This window comes from Macrotis lagotis, chromosome 1 (genome assembly GCF_037893015.1).
Source record: "Macrotis lagotis isolate mMagLag1 chromosome 1, bilby.v1.9.chrom.fasta, whole genome shotgun sequence".
NCBI classification, from domain to species: Eukaryota; Metazoa; Chordata; class Mammalia; order Peramelemorphia; family Peramelidae; genus Macrotis; species Macrotis lagotis.
The window spans coordinates 136,610,647-136,631,732 of NC_133658.1; the positions used below are offsets into that span (position 1 = coordinate 136,610,647).

At 35.1% G+C, this 21,086-nt stretch overlaps 1 protein-coding gene across 12 annotated transcripts in view; it reads left to right on the plus strand.

Annotated features, from left to right (window-relative positions):
* The window catches only part of UNC5D (unc-5 netrin receptor D), a 789,424-nt gene that overhangs the window by 650,375 nt on the left and 117,963 nt on the right, over positions 1–21,086 (plus strand). For 8 of the 12 annotated variants that reach the window (XM_074208625.1, XM_074208642.1, XM_074208660.1 and 5 more), the window contains one exon: positions 16,048–16,080. The exons of the other annotated variants lie outside the window; for them this stretch is intronic. In XM_074208625.1, coding sequence (XP_074064726.1) covers positions 16,048–16,080 — 33 coding nt within the window. The remainder of the gene's footprint in view (positions 1–16,047; positions 16,081–21,086) is intronic. 12 annotated transcript variants of the gene reach the window in all.

Below are 21,086 nucleotides of genomic sequence, written 5' to 3' on the forward strand. Positions count from 1 at the left end.
TGTGCTGGTTTTCTCATCTATAAAATTAATTTATTAATTTATTCAACAGATATTCAGATGCCTACTCTTTTCAGAGCAAGTGTGGGGTGTAAAAACTCTGGAAGATAAACAAAATTTAGATCAAAGATGCCATCACTATTCCAAATGGATATTTCAGTCTAGTAAATCTCAAGGATATTGCGAATCATTTTATACAGTACAGCTAAGTGATTTATTTTGGTATAAATAAGTGATTTATTTTGGTATAAAAAAGTGATCTATTTTCGTATTAAAATTCCTGGGTGAGGAAATGCTAATAGTGTAAGTCAGTTGATCTTCTCTTGTCTTAAAGTGTTGGTTAGGGCACTGGGGAAGTTAAATGACTTGTATGTGGCAGGATAACTGCCAGTATGTGTCAGAGGTGAGACTTAAACCACAATCGTGTAGTTTTGAAACAAGCTCTCCATCTACTACATCATGCTATATTTCTTGATTAAATGCATAGTATTTTACAACATATTATAATTATATTAGAGTTACAAAAGAAAATGCCTTGTCATATTCTAAAGATGGTGTTATGCACCAAGGATAAGGAATGAATTCATGGAGAAAATTGCATTTGTTTTGGGTTTTACAAAATGTGTAGGAATTCAGTTGGTAAAGACAGAGAGGGAGAGCATTCCAGGTACAGGAAATAATAAAAGTGAAGGCACCTAAGCAGGAAATAACAGATCTTGTTAAAGAGCGAAGAACAGACCAGATTTGCTAGACTTCATTATGTGTGGAAGGTGACAATATGAAATAATGCTTTAAAGGTAGACCTATATCAAATTGTTGATCTTTTCTATCCACCTCCAGGGACAGAACTACTGTAGTCTGAATGCAGATGGAGGCAAGTTTTTTTTTTTTTTAATTTTATGTTTCTTAGAGTTTTTTGAGTCTGTTTTCTTTCACCACATAACAAATATGGAAATAAGTTTTGCATGACTGCACATGTAAAACCTATATTAAATTGCTTGCCTTCAAAATGCACAGGGAGGAGAGGAAGGGAAGGAATTTGGAATAAATTGTTTTAATGGTTAAAAATATTTTACATGTAAGTAAAATAATAAAATATATTAATTTTTAAAGATACATCAGGATATAACAAAACTGCTATGTTTGAACTCCAGAAAAAAAACTTGTTGATCAATCCCAGGTCAAAAAAAATATTAATTTTACACAGGAAGATGTAGCTAACCCCTAAACTTTTTGAGGAAAGTACTGACATGATTAGAATTAAGAATACTTTTATTACCTACAAGAGTCCTTATGAGAAACAGCTATCTGCATACATTAAAATACTTTATAGATGCAAGTTATGCTCAAGTAAGATACTGTCCTTTTCATCTATTAATAATTTCATTGCTGAAAACAAAATTTTTTGTATAGAAAAATCAATTTTTAAAGGATAAAAAATTGTATTTTTCATATGTATACAGTTTGTTTACAAAAAGACAGAAAGAAAACTTTGGTACATGGCACACAAACTGATAACATTTAAGTATAAAGAAATAATAAAGACTAATGATGATAGTAATAATAATAATAAAGAACTGAGAACCTTTGAAGACAAAGAAATGCCTGAGGCTACAGGACATTGTGTTTCATCAATTTATTTGATTATAACAATTTTTATAGTATTAGAAATTAAACCTTATTATACTCAATCAAATAACTGTGCAGAGACTATGGGAAGATTAAATATGAACAACTGGGTGTGTAATTACAGAAAGGACTTTGTGAGTTATATTACATAAAGGAAAGATGAATCATGAGCAAAAAGTAGGCTCTAATTTGATCCACAGACTAATGAGTAATCCAGCCTAACTAGACTAAACAACTATCTAGAGGAGATAAGTAGAGAAAACAGGAACTAGTTAAGGAGGTAGCAAGAGTCCGAAGGCAGAACACCTTCAGCTGCTGCTGTGGGAACTACTCATTGGCTGCATGAAGGTTTAAGCTTAGTGGGAAAGAGTTGAATTCTTCTTGCACTCTATACCTTGAGGGAAGTGAATTCTCAGAGGTTATGAAAGCTATATTTCCATCACTTCTTTGATAGAAACAAAAAGAAAAAGACAGGCTCTACAATTACAGTATTATAAGAAAATCTGGAAGCTGACTAGATAAGAGAGCCTCCTAGTCATTGAAGATCTAGCTATGTTGTTAGAATCTCCCATAGAGGAAACAGTGAGTTTCACTGTGACCTCTGTTTTTGATGTAAGGAAAATTCAGAGTCTGATTGGATGACCCAGCATTCTGTGGAGTGAAGAGCTGGTTAGTTTTGTCTGCTTTGTTCAGACAATTAGTCTGAAGAGCTTTTCAGTTTTCCAGTTTAAGGAGACTGCTTATCTTTAAAATAGTGGAACATGTCTCACCTCCCTTTTTAAGAGTGATGGTGGTATAGTGGATAGAGCACCATCTCTGGACCCAGGAGAACCTGAGTTCAAATCCATCCTCAGACACTTAATAATTACTTTACTGTGTGACCTTGGGCAAGTCACTTAACCCCATTGCCGTAAATAAATTTCTTTTTTTTTTAAAAAGTGATTCTGATCTAAGAGATCTTGTCATTGCTTTATTCAAGAGTGGTTACCAAGCCCCTTGTGACAATGTACATTGCATATACACCACATTTGTAATTGGTGGAAAAGGAAAACATTTCCTTTATATGTTTTGTTTTTTTATTATATTTCATATTATTTTTATCTACATGGAAATACAAAGTGATTATCAGGTTGGCCAAATTATTAGATACAATTAAAATTCTCTATCTTTGCTTTTCCCAAGAAAGAGATTCTCAAGGCATAGGTCACATCTAGGAAGATTAACTTTCAGGCTACCACCCAATTAATGCAGATTCAATATAGAATTTCAGTGCCTCCCAGGGATAGAACTAAGTGGTTAGCAGGTCCCAGGTCAGAACATCATTACATATCAAAGGTACTTTCTACAGAGAGGACCTATATTCTATGATTTTCTTGTGGGAACATGGCTCAGAGAATTGACACCTGAGCCTTGTGTTGGTCTGGCAAAAGAAGCCTCTATGATTGCAAATGCATAGGTAACTGTAAGGAGTTGTCAACTCTCTCAATAGTTCCAGCTCTCTACAATCCTACTCATCCCCAGTATGCACCTCCCCAGTTTGAAGAAACTATTCTAGTCTGTGGAAAATTCAAGTTCTCTCAAGCAGTAGTTTGCTAAATGAGATTCTAGTGACCCATAAGCATAACAGCCCCTCCTTTAAGCTCCCAACATGCTGGGAAAAGCTAGGTGCTAGGAAGATATAGTTGATTCCTGCTGAGAGCATGACAGACCTAAGGAAAAAAATGCAAACAATTATGCAAATATGACCACCAGGAGGGTGATGGAGGAGGTACATTGCAAATATAGAATTCTCCTGCTGTCGGGTCTCTCAAGTGTTCATCTTAAGGAAAGAAGAGAACCACCCAAGATCATAAGAAATTAAAGAGTGTAGAAAATACTTTCATGTCCACAAACATTTACCAAAGCAGCATCTTTTTGTTAATTTGATTTTTTGCCAACAAAATATAGTAGGTGGTCATTAACACAATGATGATAAAAGATGTGGATTGCTTTCTGCCTCAATAGGAGGTGGTGGGGAAGGATGGATATGATATGATCTTGAAATCTATAGTACCCTGAAATGACAGACTATTTCTATGCATCAAACTTTTCTTATCTGAAAAGTGAAAATGATCCTCATGGCCTCTTCTAGCTCTAAACTTTTGAAACTTGCTACAACTTATATTATGCATCTGGATTTAATTTTGTTAAATCATTTTAAATTTATTAATTAGTATGATTTTGGTAGCCCTTCCTTTCATCCACTCCCTACTCACTCTTCACCCCTCCTGATCACAGAATGTTATTCCTGGAAGATCCCTTAGGATATAGAATGTCAGAAGTTTTGAAGAAAACTTAGTCAAAGTTGAAGGTATGTTATTGGAAGACAACACATAGACTAATGAATAAGCCAGCCTAACTAGAGTAAACAACTATCTAGGGGAGCTAAATTGAGAAAACAGGAACCAATTAAGAATGCAGCACGAGTCAGAAGGCAGAACAGCATCAGCTGCTGCAGAAATAAACATAATATAGAATAGGGTGAGTTATAAAGATCTCATTTTATAGATAAGAAAAGTGAAACAAAATGGTACTTGATCACACAACTGGTGCTAGGCTCCAAGGCAATATGATATCTATTCCCATGTTCTTTCTCTAATGTCAAATTCTTTCAACAATTGTTGTTTATGATTTACCCTTTTTTTGCAATATCATGACTAATAAATATTATAGTCAGCATTTCAAAGATCTGTGATTTCTTTAATGTGGATATTTATTTCTTCAGGTGATACAGTTTGTGATTCATTTACATTTGCCTAAGCCATGGAACTTCATCCATGCCATCCCATAAATTCACTAGAGGGTTTCACCAAACATGCAGAACTCCTTTGGCATAATGGATAGAACACTGGAGTCAGGAGGACTGGAGTTCAAATCTGGAATCAGATACTTGACACTGTGTGATCTTGGGCAAGTTACTTAACCCTGATTGCCTTGCATTCAGGGTCATCTCTAGCTGACCTGTTTCATATCTGGCCACTGAATCTGGAGAGCCATAAAGGAGAGAGTGGGACTGATGACTTAGCAAAGAAACCCCTCATTCAAATCCTATTCATTGTGCTTGTCATGACATCATCTCCCTAATATTATGGTCTTCTTTGAGAGTGAAGGAAAAACATCATCAGAACTCATCCCTCACTATTTCTTGCTATCACTTGAATACAAAATGGAGTATGTTAGCCAAGCAGTTACTTCTTCCTCTCAATGTGACTAGATCTTCATTTTTCTTATTTCACATTTCTTTCGAGGCATCATTTCCTCCAACAAACTTTTGTTGTTGTTATTTTTCTTTATTTATTATACATTGTAATCTACTCATTCTTATTCTGCACCTCTTCATTGCCCTTTCCAGTTGTACTCAGTTTTAATTCTATGGGGAATATTGTGTTCCATAATTGTCAGACATACACTAATACTTATATGACTCATGTGAGCTATGTGACCATGGACGAATTACTTATATTTTGTTTGCCTCAGTTTTCCCTTTATAAAAATGGAGTTAATAACAATATCTGTCTTGTAGAGTTATGAAGCTAAAATGAGATAATCCTTATAAAATGCTTAACCTAGGGTCTAGAAGTTAACTCACTTTCTCTCCCTGTCCCACCTTGATTTTGCTATTAAGAGAAGGAAGCAAGCATTTGATAAAGTCATAGAAAAAAATGGAAGGTACTATATAATGAGGTATTAATAGTTTAAACTGCATAAAATATATGTGTCTATACCCCGTTTTCTTTATATAAAGTATGAAAAAGTTTCCTTTTGGAATTATAAAAACAGCTAATTATTGGATAGCTAGACCATATTGCTTCTGATTTTACAAAACTAAACTTTTCAACCCTAGAGGGAATCAAAACATAGTCACAGCAAATTGTAATTTGGTGGAATTTAATCTTTAATCTTTACTAGAGGGCAGAAGATGAAAAGATGGTGTGGTATGTGTGTGTGTTTTGTGTGTGTGTGTGTGTGTGTGTGTGTGTGTGTGTGTGTGTGAGAGAGAGAGAGAGAGAGAGAGAGAGAGAGAGAGAGAGAGAGAGAGAGAGAAAGTAGGGAGTCATTTCAGGTATCACTCTTTGGCAACAGCAAAGAGAGCAGACTATGGATTTAAGAGAGGATTAGCTATGATAATTAGGAGTGTTGAGCTATGAAGAGCAGATCCAAAAACCCAAGTAGAGCAATCCACTCAACAAAGCTACTATAGCTATGGGGGGTAGTATAAGGACATCATGTAATAGAAAGGCCATTTGGACCCTGACGTTGTCTGGGTCTCCTATGTTCCCTATGTTTGTGCCTTCTAGTATACTCTCTATTTATTACCCTCTGTGTGTGTGTTCCTATGGGAGATTGTACTTTCTGGTATATGGCTTATGGGGGGGAGGGAATGTTTTGTAGATACTACTCTTCCTAATTCTGTATGAGTAAATTTAGTCTTTATTTTATGCTAATTGTATCTACTGACTGCTAAATTTAAGCTCACCAGAGGAAACGTGTAAGACAAATTTTAGTAATATAGGCCCAAAGAGTACTTTTATACTCAAAGAAGCAACTGATGCCTTAGGGCAACCTCCAGCCTAGGAATACTAAATTGAGGTTGGAGATCCAAAGAGGTATTACACTGGTATTAAAAGGATGGGCCTCTTATTTCAGGGAAAGGTTCAATGGTAAATAAATGCTGCAAATTTTCATACAGACTAGTTCTTTCTCTTCCTCCTATTTATTTCTAGGTCTTGATTTCTTGGCCATTTGCAGTATTTTTCAGGTTATAGATGAAACTGAATGAATTTTATACTGTCCATCCAATTATACAGCTTGGTCTGAACAATGGGAATACTTGTATCCACTTTGATTTTCCTCTGTGTACAGTTTATTTTGAATGAGTATGATTCTCACCCAGGAGTCTCAGCAGTGTTCTAGGACTTGATTCAACAAAAACAATTTCATTTGTAAAAAGAGCAACTGAAAGATATTAATGTCTATAGTGAATCCCTTTTACTCTTGGAGTCTTCACAGAATTTTTCTCTATGACAGAGGTGTGAGAAGACTTTTGCATCTCCCTGCTTTATTCTTTACCTTATGATAATTAGAGGTTTATTTCTGTTGTTATATTTATCAAACTATCTCAATTTTGATTTCTGCATGAGTGACATCTTATGAGGCAAAAGCCTTTAAGATGGTGCTTCATTCTGTCAAATCCAAACTTTTTTATAGTCAATACATTATAATTACGGTGGAATCCTGTGTTCTTTACATTTGTCAGTTAATTTTATGAAGGTTAAGACATTGACTACAGCTTGAAGTGCCCCAATTGAAGCATTCATCGTGCATTTCATCAATGAGTGTGAAGATAAGACTCATTAAAAATTATTTAGTTGAGAAAGTAGGCATAAAGGTTGGTAGATAGTAATTTTCACTTAGTAGTCTTTTTTCCTAGCTTTAATAAAATCTGCATTTCCCCCCCCTCATGATTTTGGTATCTTCCTCTACTTCAGATACCTTATTCATAGATCCTTCAATGCCTATGAATTTATGTCAACTTGAATAAACATCACTACTATGTAAACTCCATCCAATATAGGTGTTTAATTCTTTGTTCTCTTTAGTGTTATTACTACCTTCATTATAAGCACATCTGGAACTAGAAACCAAGTGTGACATCTCCATTTTCCTTCCTTGTGAAAAGTGTCTGTTTACTTACATATTTAGAGATCTTCTCATCATTTGTCTGCTTTTCTTCTATCTTTATCCTCAGGTGCATTCTCAGAATGATTTTGCAAAAGTCAAAACTTTCCTTAGATTGACATTATTTTCCACTACTTTCTGTTATACAATCAGTAAAAATTTATTATCTACTATGTATCAGCCACTGTTCTAAGAACTAGGATTTCATAAAAAAGGCAAAAGACAATCCCTCCCCCCAAGTAGCTTATATTCAATCATGAAGAAACACTCTTAGCTATTTAAAGATAACATCATATACTATCATTCTTCTTTAATTTATTTTACACATAGTAGCGTTGTTCAGTAACTCCTACCTCCCTTTACCCAACTCATTGCCTAGATATGTTTTCAGTATAAATATTCAACCTTCTTTGCTCTAGAAATTTCAACAGAAGTATCTATAACTTTTCGACTATTATTTTAGAGATAAACTCCCAATCAGAGCAAGTACTTTTAAAAAATCCAAGTTTTAAACCAGTCTCTCTCTATTAGATTATTAAATCTTTTATTTAACTCTTTCCAGGTAAGATTCCTCTCAGTCATCTTCCCTCAAATGCATCCCCCCCAAAATAAACCCAAAAATCAAAACCAAAACCACTATGACTAACAATTACATATAAAGATATTGTGAGCATTTCAAGCAGAAAAAGATGAATTGACTTTTAAGAAATATTTTTTCCTTGCATCTAAGGAAAAGAGTTTAGACTCCTTTAAAGGAAATGCAGAGATTTCCTTAGCATATAAAACAGTAGGATCAGTGAGATCTGTCATGCTCAATTGGTCCCCAAAGTTTCATTTCTAGAGTACGACTGCTTGGTGACTGCCCTTGATCTCAAGTCAGCAATCTGACTACATGGATTCAGGAATGACACCTTCATCAGGAGCAAATCATCTCCTTCCTGTTACAGTGTCATCAATTCCATCTTTAGAATGTTATGTTTTCCATGTTTAGTACCTTCTGGAATTAGACTATTACTTCCTCCATCCATATGATTAGTATTACTACTACTGTGACTATACTTTCTACTATTTCTATGAATATGACTATAATAACTACCTAGAACTTTGTGTAGTTATTAAATAATTCCCTACACCCATGATCAAGCATTTGTTTAATCTCCAAGTTATTAATCACTCATCCCAGAATTTAAGACCTGAGTTTGACTTCTGAACCTGCCAAGTTAGATCAAGGGATTCTGAGAAGGTAATGGACTTGGAAATTCTGCGGGTTTCCTTCACACACAACATAAAAAAGCAACTCAGGGTGAACCTAGAGTGGCAAAAATAAACAAGAGTGGGGTCAAACAGTGGTTCTCCTGAGTAGAGAAAAATCCAAAGAAAGATCCCTGTGAGTTGTGCCAAAGTGAAGTGTTCACAGCTCCAGGTCAACTGCACTGAAATAGCAAACCTTGGGAAGAGCTAGATTAGTAGGGAGCATCAACCACAGGAATTCTTCCCTCTGGACAGTGTGAAGTCAGTTATCTGACTCAGGGAAGAGGGATAAACTCTGCTGATTAAGGACACCAAGCTGGCTGTGCTACAGAGAAGTGGTCCTGGGAAAGAAGGTACCAGCACACTTCTGGTGAGTGCAAAAGCAATGGCTCTAATATGCTGCTGTCTATTACAGAATTGAGTTCCTGGTCTCAGTATTAGGTCAGAAGAAAGTACTGAAGGTAATAAGCATTGGAAGGTTCTCTAGGAATAAGATCATTTCCCATATAGTGTCTTGAGGGCTCAAGCTGTCGACTGGAGTGGGGAAAGGAGAGCAGAGGTTGGCTAAGGAGAAAGATAGCTGTGATGGAAATAGAGAAAACTGAGTTTCATTTTCAAAGGTGGATACTGAAGCCAAAAAGACTTCTACTCCAAATAGTAATGTCAAATGGTTATCTACCCAAAAAGAATTCATAGAACTCAAAAAAAGACTTTAAAAATCAATTGAGAGACTGGGAAAAAAACTAAAAAAAAATCCAAGATAAACAAGATTATAAAAAAAGAAAGTCAATAAGTGAAAAAGGAGATCCAGAATCTTAAGGAAGAAGTGATTCCTTGAAAATTAGAATTGGGTAAGAGGTATCAGCAAAGTTATAAGAGAACAAGAAATAATAAAATAAACTATAAAGAATGAAAATAATAGAAGAGAATGTGAAACATCTCATAAGAAAAAGATCAGTTGCTGTTTAGTAATTTTAGTCATGTCAGATTCTTTATAATCTCAATTAGGATTTTCTTGGAAGTTTATGGGTACAGATTTGAATTTAGGAAGATGAATCATCTAGATTCCAAGACTGGCATTCTATCCATTGTACCATCTAGCTGTTCCCAAATGTCAAATACAGCCCCTTCATTCTAATCTTAAATATTATAAGACTCAATTTTCTCATCTGTATAATGGAGAAAATAGTATTTACATTTCTTATCTCAGATTAGTTGTGCATAAAGCACTATTTAAATTGTAAAATGCTCTAGAAATAGAAATTTATTGGGTATTGGAATAAACTAGTCTTTTTTTCTTTTCTGGGTGATGAAGTTGAACTTATTTTACCTATTATCTATTCTCTCTGTCCCCAAGTCCTCCCCATGTATTTGTTTCTTTGTGTGACTCTAATCTTCTCTGTCTCTCCTTCTGTCTATGTATCTCTGTCTCTCTAAGAGAGTGTTCACATTCTTTGATTCCAAAAGCAAGATTATATTGCTATTACTTTTTTCAATAGAAAAGGAGAGGTTGTTGACTTAAGCCCCAGTTCTGAACAGGTGCCTAACACACTGCCTTGTGCTATTTATAACACATTACATTTCATGTCCAGACTTCAATCTGCCAGACATATAAAATGTTTTCTGATATAGTAGAAGAAACAAAACAAAACAAAATACCTTTAGGAAAGCTAAAGGGGAACAAAGAGAATAATTTCCTGGCACTCTATTTAAAATCAAGAATATCTGAATTTAAGTACCTGGTCTTGTACTTATTGCCTTAGGCAAGTCATTTAAACATATAAGACTCAATTTTCTCATCTGTAAAGTGGAGAGAACAGCATTTACATTAGTTAGATTAGTTTTGCATAAAGCACTATATAAATTGTAAAATGCCCTAGAAATGCAAGTGAACAATTGTATCCATTAATAGTGGAATGGAATGCATATATCAGAAAGTAATATTAGTTATGGTTGCATGAGGATGAAAATGAAGTATGTTTTTTAAACTACTCTACTAAAATTGGATCTCAAATAGATTAATTGCATCATTCATTTTATCAAATACTATTTTATTTTATAAAAAAATATCTAAAAAGGTCTCCTATGATTTTATTGACAAGATTGTATCTCTGTCCATATTTTAAAAATCTAGTTCATGTGTATAATGAGAGACAACATGGTACAACAGCTAGAGGGCTACCCTCAAAATCAGGAAGATTAGGGTTCAAGTTGCCACCTCAATGTGATTCTGGTTCTATGATTCTTGGCAAGTAATTTAATTTCTCAATGTCCCAAGCCCAGCTTAAATACACACACACACACACACACACACACACACACACACACACACAAATTTTGTTGAAGAAATGTGAGGACAATAGCATATTTGCTGTGAGTTTAGATTTATTAGGTATTGGAAGAAATTAGTCTTTTTTTTTCTTTTCTGGGTGATGAGGATGAACTGCTATTTATACCTATTATCTATTTCTACTTTCTTAGAGAAGAATGATGAAAGAGACTTGTTTAGCTAGAGATTAAGTAGGAATGTCAGTAGAACACTAAAATTCCACTAACAATCAGTTTGCTGAGAGTAAATCTAGGATTGTAGAAAAAATAATTAAGTTTAATCCAGAGTACACCCAGGTGTATTAATCCCAGTTTGGTTAATGAAAATTCCAGATTCATGTTCAGATCAGAATGGGATGCATTATATTGGCAAGATAAAGATCTCAAGAATAAAGAAGCTGAGACATTACTGTGAATACCATTCACTCTGTGTTAGTCACTTGTATTTAATAAGCACCTTTTATATACCTTTAGTCCTATTTCTGATATATTTGCATATTATTTACTTGTCATGTGGGAAAAAATGTCTATTCTTGCAACATGGAAAGTGAGGCAACAAGGGACAAGAGGAGAAAGAAGAAACAGGCACTAGAATAGGGTACCAAGATATATTGGTGGATTAAAGTGGAGAGGGGACAGTGTGAAGAAAGGAGCAGGATGTGGTTGGTCCCTGAAATGAGAGATCCAGAAAGGAAAAGGGTCCAAGAAGGTCAGGATCCTCAGGTTGGAGTTTAGAGAGAACTGAAGTTTAGACTACAGTAAACCTCTTAAGGAGAAGAACGGATTTGAGACAACTCTTAGCTCTTGGCATAACTTCTTGGTCCCAGTATTCTCTAACAGTTTTCCAAGCTTTTAGCCTTGGAGTTGACTCTTCTCTTTTCCTCATCCAATACATCCAATCAATTGCTAAATCCCATTAATTCTGTTTTTATAATATCTCATATTGACCTCAGATTTCTGCTTTCCCAATAGCCACTCTAATTCAAGCCCTGATACTGCCCTAAATATTCATAGCCAATTGTCCTCCGGAAGCTTGTTTACATATCTCTTGCATTGCTGCTTGAGAAATCTTAATTCACAGTTAGCTTGGTTTCCCTCTGCTGATTTATTCTGTATGTAACTTCTTTCTATATAATTGTTTAAATGTTGCCTTCACTATTAGATTGTAAACTCCAAGAGGGTAGAAATTACCTTTTATTTTTCTCCATTTCCCCAGTTCTAAAAATGTTGCCTGGCACAGAGAAAGTACTTAATAAACATTAACTGTTGTAAAAAAAAAAAATCCGGTGGCTCACCATTGCCTACTCAGCTGAACTACTGATTGGAAACATTCATTGTATTCCAAAATCTGCTTTCAAATCCCTATTTTTACCTTGTGTCTCACTCTTTCCCCTGACATAATTGATTTTTTAACCATTGAATCTCTTTCTGGCACTGGTTTCCTGTCTTCTCTCATCTCCATGCCTTTCCTCATTCCATTCCCCATGGCTAGATCGATTACCCTCCTTGAATTTTTTCTTCATCTATTCAATTTTCTCCCTTTTTTAAGGCCCAATTCAGATATCACTTATCTGTGAAATCTCCTCTGACCAATCCTGGATAAAAGTAATCTCATTCTCCTCTAAGTTTTCATAGCATTCTCTCTCTCTCTCTCTCTCTCTCTCTCTCTCTCTCTCTCTCTCTCTCTCTCTCTCCCCCATGTTACTTTTTTCTTTTTCTCTGTCTTGATCTTTTTCTGTGTCTATCTCTGTCACTCAGAGGGCAATAAGCTCATCTGAGGGCAAAGAATAAACATCATTTTTTAACTTCATATCCCCACTTTTTGTGCATTGTGTTTTATGTGACAATCTTCTTTTTTTCTAATAAACATAAAATCATAAAAAACTTTTTTCCTCTATTCATTCCACAATTGAGAACAAAAGAAAAACAAAACCACTGTTACAGACATGTTTTGTCAAGAAAAACAAATTTACACATTGATCATGAGAAAAAGAAAAAAAAAATTTTGTAGAGTGGTGAAGAATAGTACTGCTTGTTTCTTGGAGGAAACTCCCCAGGAAGCTTCTGCAGTTTAAAGCAACAGACTTTACCTAGGTATATAATATAAAGGAGAATTTTGGGGAAAAAATAACAGATAATAAACAGTCCTTGGTCCTAATTATCAAAAACATTTTCAATGTATAAGACTTCCCAACAAAAGAGTTATTAAGGGTTGGGATGGAATATTAAATTGGATCTTCTTCCCTGGAGGTCTTAAAAGATAAAATATCTCTCTAGGAGCAGTCATTCAGATCAACAAAATTTATGAAACTTGCATATATGTCCAGGGACATGCTTGATTCTTTATAAAACTTAATCCAAAATGACAGGGTCTTTTCTCATGAGGCTTATCTTCAGGCAAAAGGGAGGCAGATAGTCACCTGAGATGATCTTTCAAGGTCCCTGTACTATTGTGGAATTCTTTAACATTAGGAGTAAATTCCACCTTAATGGTCACATAGTCTAAAGGAAAAGAAATCCCTGGAGGAAAAAGAGACAGAAAGATAAATAGCAAGAGTGCTGGATCTGAAGTTTGAAAGCCTAGTTTGAAATACTGACTTATCATTCACTCTTTGTATGACCTTGGATAAGTCATCTATACATTAAGCGATTGGGAGAGATGGTCTCCAAGATCCCTTATAGACAAGGGTACTTTAGTATATATTTAAAAGCTAACTCTCCAAGGGAAAAATGTATTTATGGCACACTTTTAAATTTAATCAGCATTATTGGCATTTTTTTTCCATTGCTTTCTTCCATGTAAATTATCAATAAAACAATAAACCAAACTGATTTATAGAAATTTTTTCAGATTTCTGAGGTATAAGTTAATGCTCACACTAAAATTTGGCAAATGCCTCTCTGATCTGATTATGGTACCTTCAAATATAGTGTGAGATAGATATACTACAAAGTAGACAAGGTAAATTCAAAGGTTATCAGAAATTAAATCTTTTACTATATACAATGAAACTTTCTACAACTTCTCTACTGTTACTCTCCTGTATTTTTCAAATAATCTCTATTATGATAAGACTCATTGTCTCATATCACAAGTCATTGCATTTGTTGTTGAATAGTTCTAAATTGCTAGGAAATTGAGGGTTTTTTTCTCCTTTATACTGAGCAGAAATTTTCCTTCCTAAAACTTCCACATACTGATTCTAATCTCCACAGCCTTTGTAAGTTTGGAGGCATAAAGTAATAGTGAATAAGGGAATTGGTTGGTGTAATGGGTGACCAGGGATTCAGCATCTTCTTGAGAAAGTCACATTTGCATGATAGAAAGATGGAAAGAGTGTGTGATGATGAAATCTAGGATGGAAGTACAAAGAATCAGGGGTTCAGGGGTTCCATAGGACACAATGAGATGAAGATACATAGAAGGAAAGGGATTATCAAGAGATAATTCTGAATTAAACAGGGATATGAGTTTGGGGAGAAATAATTATTTTGATAAGGCCAAGTAACTACCTTAAACATTATTATCATTAATTTTTTTTAAGTTGGGGCTTTAAAAAAAGTTAGGTGGTTCAGTGGATAGAGCACTGACCCTGGAGTCAGGAGGACCTGAATTCAAATCCAGTGTCAGATACTTAATAATTGCCTAACCATGTGACCTTGGGCAAGCTGCTTAACCCTATTGCTGCTTAAATAAATTTTTTGAAAGTGGAATGGTGTTCCTCAGTTAACATTAATCTGATGAGGTAGTCAATTATATTAAATTTTAAGTTCACTAAAGCTGTCTCCCAATCCCTCATCTGCCAGTACTTTATTCATAGGACCAGATTATAATTTCATTGGTATAGATTCCTAGGAGCAGAAAATGCCTTTTATCACAGAAATGCATAGAAGACTATATCACTTCCATGGTCACATAGCCTATATGAGTCAGAGTCCAGAATTATACTCAAGTCTTCCTAATTCTAAAACTGCCTCGTTATTCACTATTCAATATATCACACTACTTCTTTTGGATATGGAAGGTACTTGATGAATGCTTATTGATTGTATGGGAGTGAAATAATCCTTTCATAATTTTAAAAAGCTTTAAAATGATTTAGGGCTGGGATAAAGAGTTTGAGAATTAAGTTTAGTTTATGTACTAGCTAGCATATCCCAAGTATAATATCAAAAGATAGTTGTTGCTGCTGCTATTCAGGCATTTTAGTCATATCTGACTCCTTGTGATCCCATTTGGAATTTTCTTGGAAAAAAGACTAGAGTGGTCTGTCATTTCCTTCTCCAGTTCATTTGGCAGATGAAGAAACTGAAGCAAAAAGGTTTAAGTGACTGCCCAGCATCACACAGCTAATAGGTAACTGAGACCAGATTTGAACTCAGGAAGATGAATCTTCCTAACTTCAGGTCCAACACTATAGGCACTGTGCCAAATAGCTGTCCTATAAAATGTCAGAACCTTTGTTTTAATCTATCTCCTGAATTAAGCATTGCCTTCAGAAGTGGTCATGAAATGTTATCATTTTCTACTAGGAGAGACAGTATAGATATTGACAAGTAATGGATAATGGGAAAATTTGGAAGAATTTCTTTAAAGCTAAATACAAATAAAATCAAAATCAAATATTTGTTTACCTGTTTTCTGTGTGCATGATTTTGAAGTAGGTTTTTCCTTCTTAGTGATTATTATAGATTACTGCAAGATTTCTTTAAATATTTATTCATTGCTCCTTACTTATATCATCATATGGAGTGAAATGATATCCTTTACCTAAGCAGATAACTATCTGACTGTATGTAAAAATCAGCAACCCCACTACTAGTAACAAAGTGATAAACATTCAAAAATATAACAGAGATATCCCAGTATTCCTTGGGGTGAAATTGGGGTTGGGGAATGGGAGTGGGACAAGCAAATGAATCATCTAGTAAGAAATTTTAGAGGAGGGAGAAAATGAAAAAAAATTAAGATAAGAAAAAGAAAACCATGAACAACATAATTCACATTTTCTGCAAACAAGAAAATGTTTCATTTATAGCGTCAGACAGAAGTGATATAGGAAATATATCTGCTCCGTGTAAATTTATTAAGTACAACTTTCTTTCTCTCTTTCTTTCCTTTAGATAAAAAACCTCTTCATGAAATAAAACCCCAAAGTAAGTTGTTTTTCTTCTTGTGAATATAATTTATTCTCATATTTGCTGCCTCACTGTTGTTATTTGTTTAGGAACTGAACAAAATTGAAGGTTGTATGAAAGACACAGGGCCCTATGTGACTTGCTCTTGAATATTGGTGGTTTTAAATTGAAAATAAAGACACTCTCCGCTCTCGCTCTCTCTCTCACCTTACCCCACAATGATAAAAGTAAATCTTCTCCCTGTTTCTACCAACATTAAAATCTGCTTCTTGTCAGATGCCACATGGGATTCTTGTTGCTTGTATCTCTGACTTGTAGCTCTGGAATTAACAAATATTTGGTGGTGGATTTTCATAAAAAATATCTTACAACTGACAAATCAAAAGCTTTTCATTTCTTGAGATGAAGTGGGAAAAGGAGAAGAGCCCCAGAAGTATGACTGAAGTCTATTTTCCTAGTGTATACATCATAAATGGGTAGAGGGGTCTTCCACTATAGGAAAAGCAAAAAAGAGATTATATGATCATTATAACTGGACCTCATGTAGTCATTCATCGATTCCGTAGAAGAAGTTATCTTTATGTAAGGAGATTTTTGACACTAATCCCCTTGGAGAAAGGATCCTGAATTCAGCAATCTGAGAGTAAAGATGGGGCTGGACAATCAGTTGGTTTGGTTCAAGGGTATACCAGTTGTATCAATGTACAAAAGATGAGACCTAGGGGAAATTCACCAAGGGGAACAGGATTTGAGCAGGAAGAAATTCAGTCTTTAAAGAGATAAAGAATTGGGAACATCATAGGGTATAATGAGGCAAGGAGAAGGAATCACAGAGACCCAGCTTTGTGAGACCCTATCAGATGACTTTCACAGAGTAAAATGAGAGGATTGAACCAGGGTGTCTTGATTTTAAGTTTAAGACAATAAGTGAAGGAAATATATTTGGGAAACGTACCTCAAGCTACCCAACTAGAACATAAATCATGGACCAAAGTAACAGTAGAGGTCCTTATGGATCATAACACAAGAAACTCTAGTTAGAACAGAAAACAAATGCATGTGTCTTGCAGGCTAAAGTCCAGGAAAAGACATCTTTGGAAGTCAGTTCTGATAGGGGCTTTCTCATAAATGGATACAGAGAAAGAAAGGAAGACAGGGCTTCCAATGGTACTATGGAAACCTCCTGGCATGCCAAAAATATAGGAGAACTCTCTTTGCAGAATTAGGTTGAGATAGAAGAAAGATGCCTTTTGTACTTGGCCAAGAGTTAGGAAAAAGAAATTCTTTGTTTTGAGACATGTATAGATTAAAATGACATTAGCAAGAAATTTGAGATGTAACCTACCATTCATTAAACATTGAATGGTCCTACAAAATCAGAAGTAAGATTTAGGAGAAAGGTCTCACTAAAGAAAGACTGGGAGACAATGAAAGAGTCTTAGTTCTGGGTACATAAGTATGAAGGAGCAGGTTTAGCTGATGAGAATTTTATAAATCTATAAACTTTCCCTTTATGGTTATTTGCCTTTCTTCCAACCCACTCCTTTATATTTTTTAGTGTTTAATAGTAAAAATCTGAAAATCACCTAAAAAGATGAGTTTTGTGCTATTTCCAGGAAGAAGGAAAAATTTCCTGCTGTGATGGTAGGAAAGCTATATTCAGACAGAAAGGTGATAACAGTGAACCAAGGCCCAGGGTTTGCTAGAGGAAGACAGAAGTAAGATCATAGGCATAAGAACACAAGAATAATAATTTGGGAATCAAAAATTTTGGATTTGAATCCTAGCTCAGACACTCAGTCTTACCCATCTTAAGCAAATTACCTAGTTCGAATAGTCATTTAAAACAGTATTAGACATCATACTAAGCTAAAGACCAGAGACAAAATGACCAGTCAGATATGTTAAAGGATTTTGTATTCTAATGGAAGAAAACAATATATAACTTGGTGGGTGAGAGAGGTGAGGTTATGTTTATGACATAGACATGACTTAGAAGTAAAATCAGTCTAGTCTAATCTACTCATGTTAAAGCTTCCATATAATAACTAGGAAACCTGGGTTGTAGTTATGCATTTATAGTGGGTGGGGGTGGAGTTGAAGGATGATGCTGATGGTCAGATTGTTGGAAACATGGTGAGGACATAACCAAGAAGTGACATGGAGGCCTGGTTTCCAGAATGATAAATTGGAAGCTTGTAAATGACAGCTTGGCAACAGGTATGGAGTTCAGGGTTGACACTGCAAAAGGTAGAAGGAAGGGAAAAGGATTGATGACTAGAATGAAGGCAGCATATTTGGAGATAGCTGTTATTTGACATCCAGTAACATGAGTATACTAATCTGTAAAATGAGAATAATTATCAAACTATGTAACATATTAGGATGTTGGCAAGTGATATTTTTTAAACATTAAGTATATTAATAGATTGGAATAATTGTTGTTGTTAGTATCATTTTTATTAGTAGAAAATAGTACCCATAATTTGCATTGCAATTAAACTGAACTCAAAGGATAATAGAAATAGCATTGTATCTTAATCTACTATGGTCTTTGGCTTTAGTTGTAACTAGACATGATAAGAACCTCAATAGGGTTGGTTACTCTCATACAATATAATTAAAAGAGCAGAGAGAATGCATAAATTTACCAGTAATATCTTCCTCCATGGCCTGAAATATCAGCATTAAAGAATTTTTTTCTTTGAACTTTTAATTATTTTCAGTCTTTAAGAGACTCTAAAAATACAAATACTGCCTTATCAATAATCCTCCTCTTAAAAAAAAAGATTGTAGATCTATAGATATAAGAGATACACTTTGGGGTGAAGTGGAGAGGATGACATCCAGGAGAGATAAGAAGGATGCTGAGAGTAGAGGTAAATGGGTGAGTAGAAGCAGGCCAGAAAAAGCTTTTCCTTGCTTGGCTATATTGCTTGATATTAGGTTAGCATAAAAAGATAGAGGGTAGAAGAAATCTATTTGATATTTCTACTTTATTTTTTTTTAATTTTACTGATGAGGAAATTAAGTCCCATAGAACATAAAAACCTTGCTGAATGTCATTCAGGTAATAGGTGTCCCAATTAGGATTAAGCCCAAGTCTCCTGTCTCTAAGTCCAATACTCTTTCCATTACATCACATCCTAAAATATTACTCCTTGAGGAATACTTCCTAGAAAAACAGATGTAATCATATCCTTCCCATATTCCCTTGAGGAATACTTTCTAGAGAACAGATGTAATCATATACTTCCTATTTAATGCAGAAACATCAGAAAATCAAATTTTGATAACCATTTATAGAGGATCATAAATTTAAACCTAGAAGGGGCTTTAATACTCAGTTTGTCCAATTCTCTCATTTTACAGGGGAGGAAACCGAGGCCTGACTTCCCCAAAGTCCACATAGACAAATTTAGTCTTGAGCTGTGGTGATAAAGTTGTTGTTGGGATTCCTCCATATCTCCCAAGGTCATTTGTTTTGCACCTTTGTTTGTGTGTGAAAAAAGTGAGGATTTGACCCTGCAGCAAGACTTAGATCAATACTACTCAATCATCTGAGCAAGGGACAGCTCTCCTCTTGCTGGGCAGGGGGCAGAGGCCATCTGCTGCTGCAGGTGCAGCACACATTAAACATCATGAGCATTAATGCAGAAATCAACATGAGAGTTACTTAGGGAATGTTCTTGTTTTGTTTTTTAAAATAATTTCATGCTTAGTTTGTGTGTCCTGTGCCATTCTAATTTGGTTACATCTGTACTTCTAGCTGAAAACCCCACAGTAACTATTCATAGTCCTTGGGGACCACTGAATTAGCTTCTGCTTCGGGGTTCTTGCTCCTGAGCATCATGCTTAATTGTTGGATATTGTAATAGAGGCATTTAAACCATTTTAATTTGTGGTTTTTCTAAAAATAAAACCTGCACAGAAATGATGTGCCTGTAAAAGGCTTCTCAAGGGATCCAAGAAGATTCTTGAAACTGCAATGGGTTAAGAGTACAGTCCACAGCCACTCTGCATAGATGCAGGACTTGGCTTTGGATGCTGTGAATTATCAGTGATGCAAAATCAAAGTCAATTATGAAGATAATTGAGAAACAACCTGTTCCTATAAATATCCAAACACACATGATCCTCCAAAAGCCCTAACAGAGAGCAAGCATCCATCAGAATCTTGTACAATGAGCACCCTGGAGGCCGGGGGAGAGCCAGGCATTTATTTCCTGGAAAGTCTAAAAAAGAAAAGTAAAGTCTTAAGTGATCTGTGAGCAAACTGTAATGACAAACTAGGGGAAGTATGTGCACTGCGTAGCTCATGAAAGCACTTATTGTAAATGAGATAATTTAATCAATTACGTTTCCTAATGTACTAAACCGAATGTTTCATTTTCTGCCTCTGCACATCTTAAATTATCTTCAGGTGCTTTATGAGATTTAATCATAGTTAATAGAAACTTCATTACCATCAAATGTGCTTTCAATAAATGTTGTGTAACAATGTCAGGAGGTGCAGTAAAATATGGGTGGTTTGGAATGGCAGATTGTACCCACCCCTGGAGCAGGGCTAAGAAATGACTTTTTACAGAAGTTAGACCTCTTCTGAGTAATAAGAAGAGTGACTTCCAAAGCACTGGGTAGTGGACGTTTTAGGAGAATCACTCTAGGGAAGAAAACCATTCACATTCCCTGCATAAAATAACTCAGAAACACGCATTCTACTTCAATTCAGTTCCCTCTCCCCAAGGGCAGGCTTCTTATTATATAACAGGACCCAGAGTGATGAATGACCCCATTTGACATACACAAGTACAATGACAAACCCCTGTTGAAACTGAAAATACAGAGTACATCAGACAAGTTTCACAGAATAGGGTATCCTGCTAGATCCTTAAAGGGCCCAGTGCCAATGGGTGACAGAAGCTAATCATCTTCTCACCAACTGATTCATTTTTTTTTCAAAAAGTTGACTGCAGAGAGAATGATGTGAATGAATTAAATGGTGGAAAAAATGTCAGAAATAC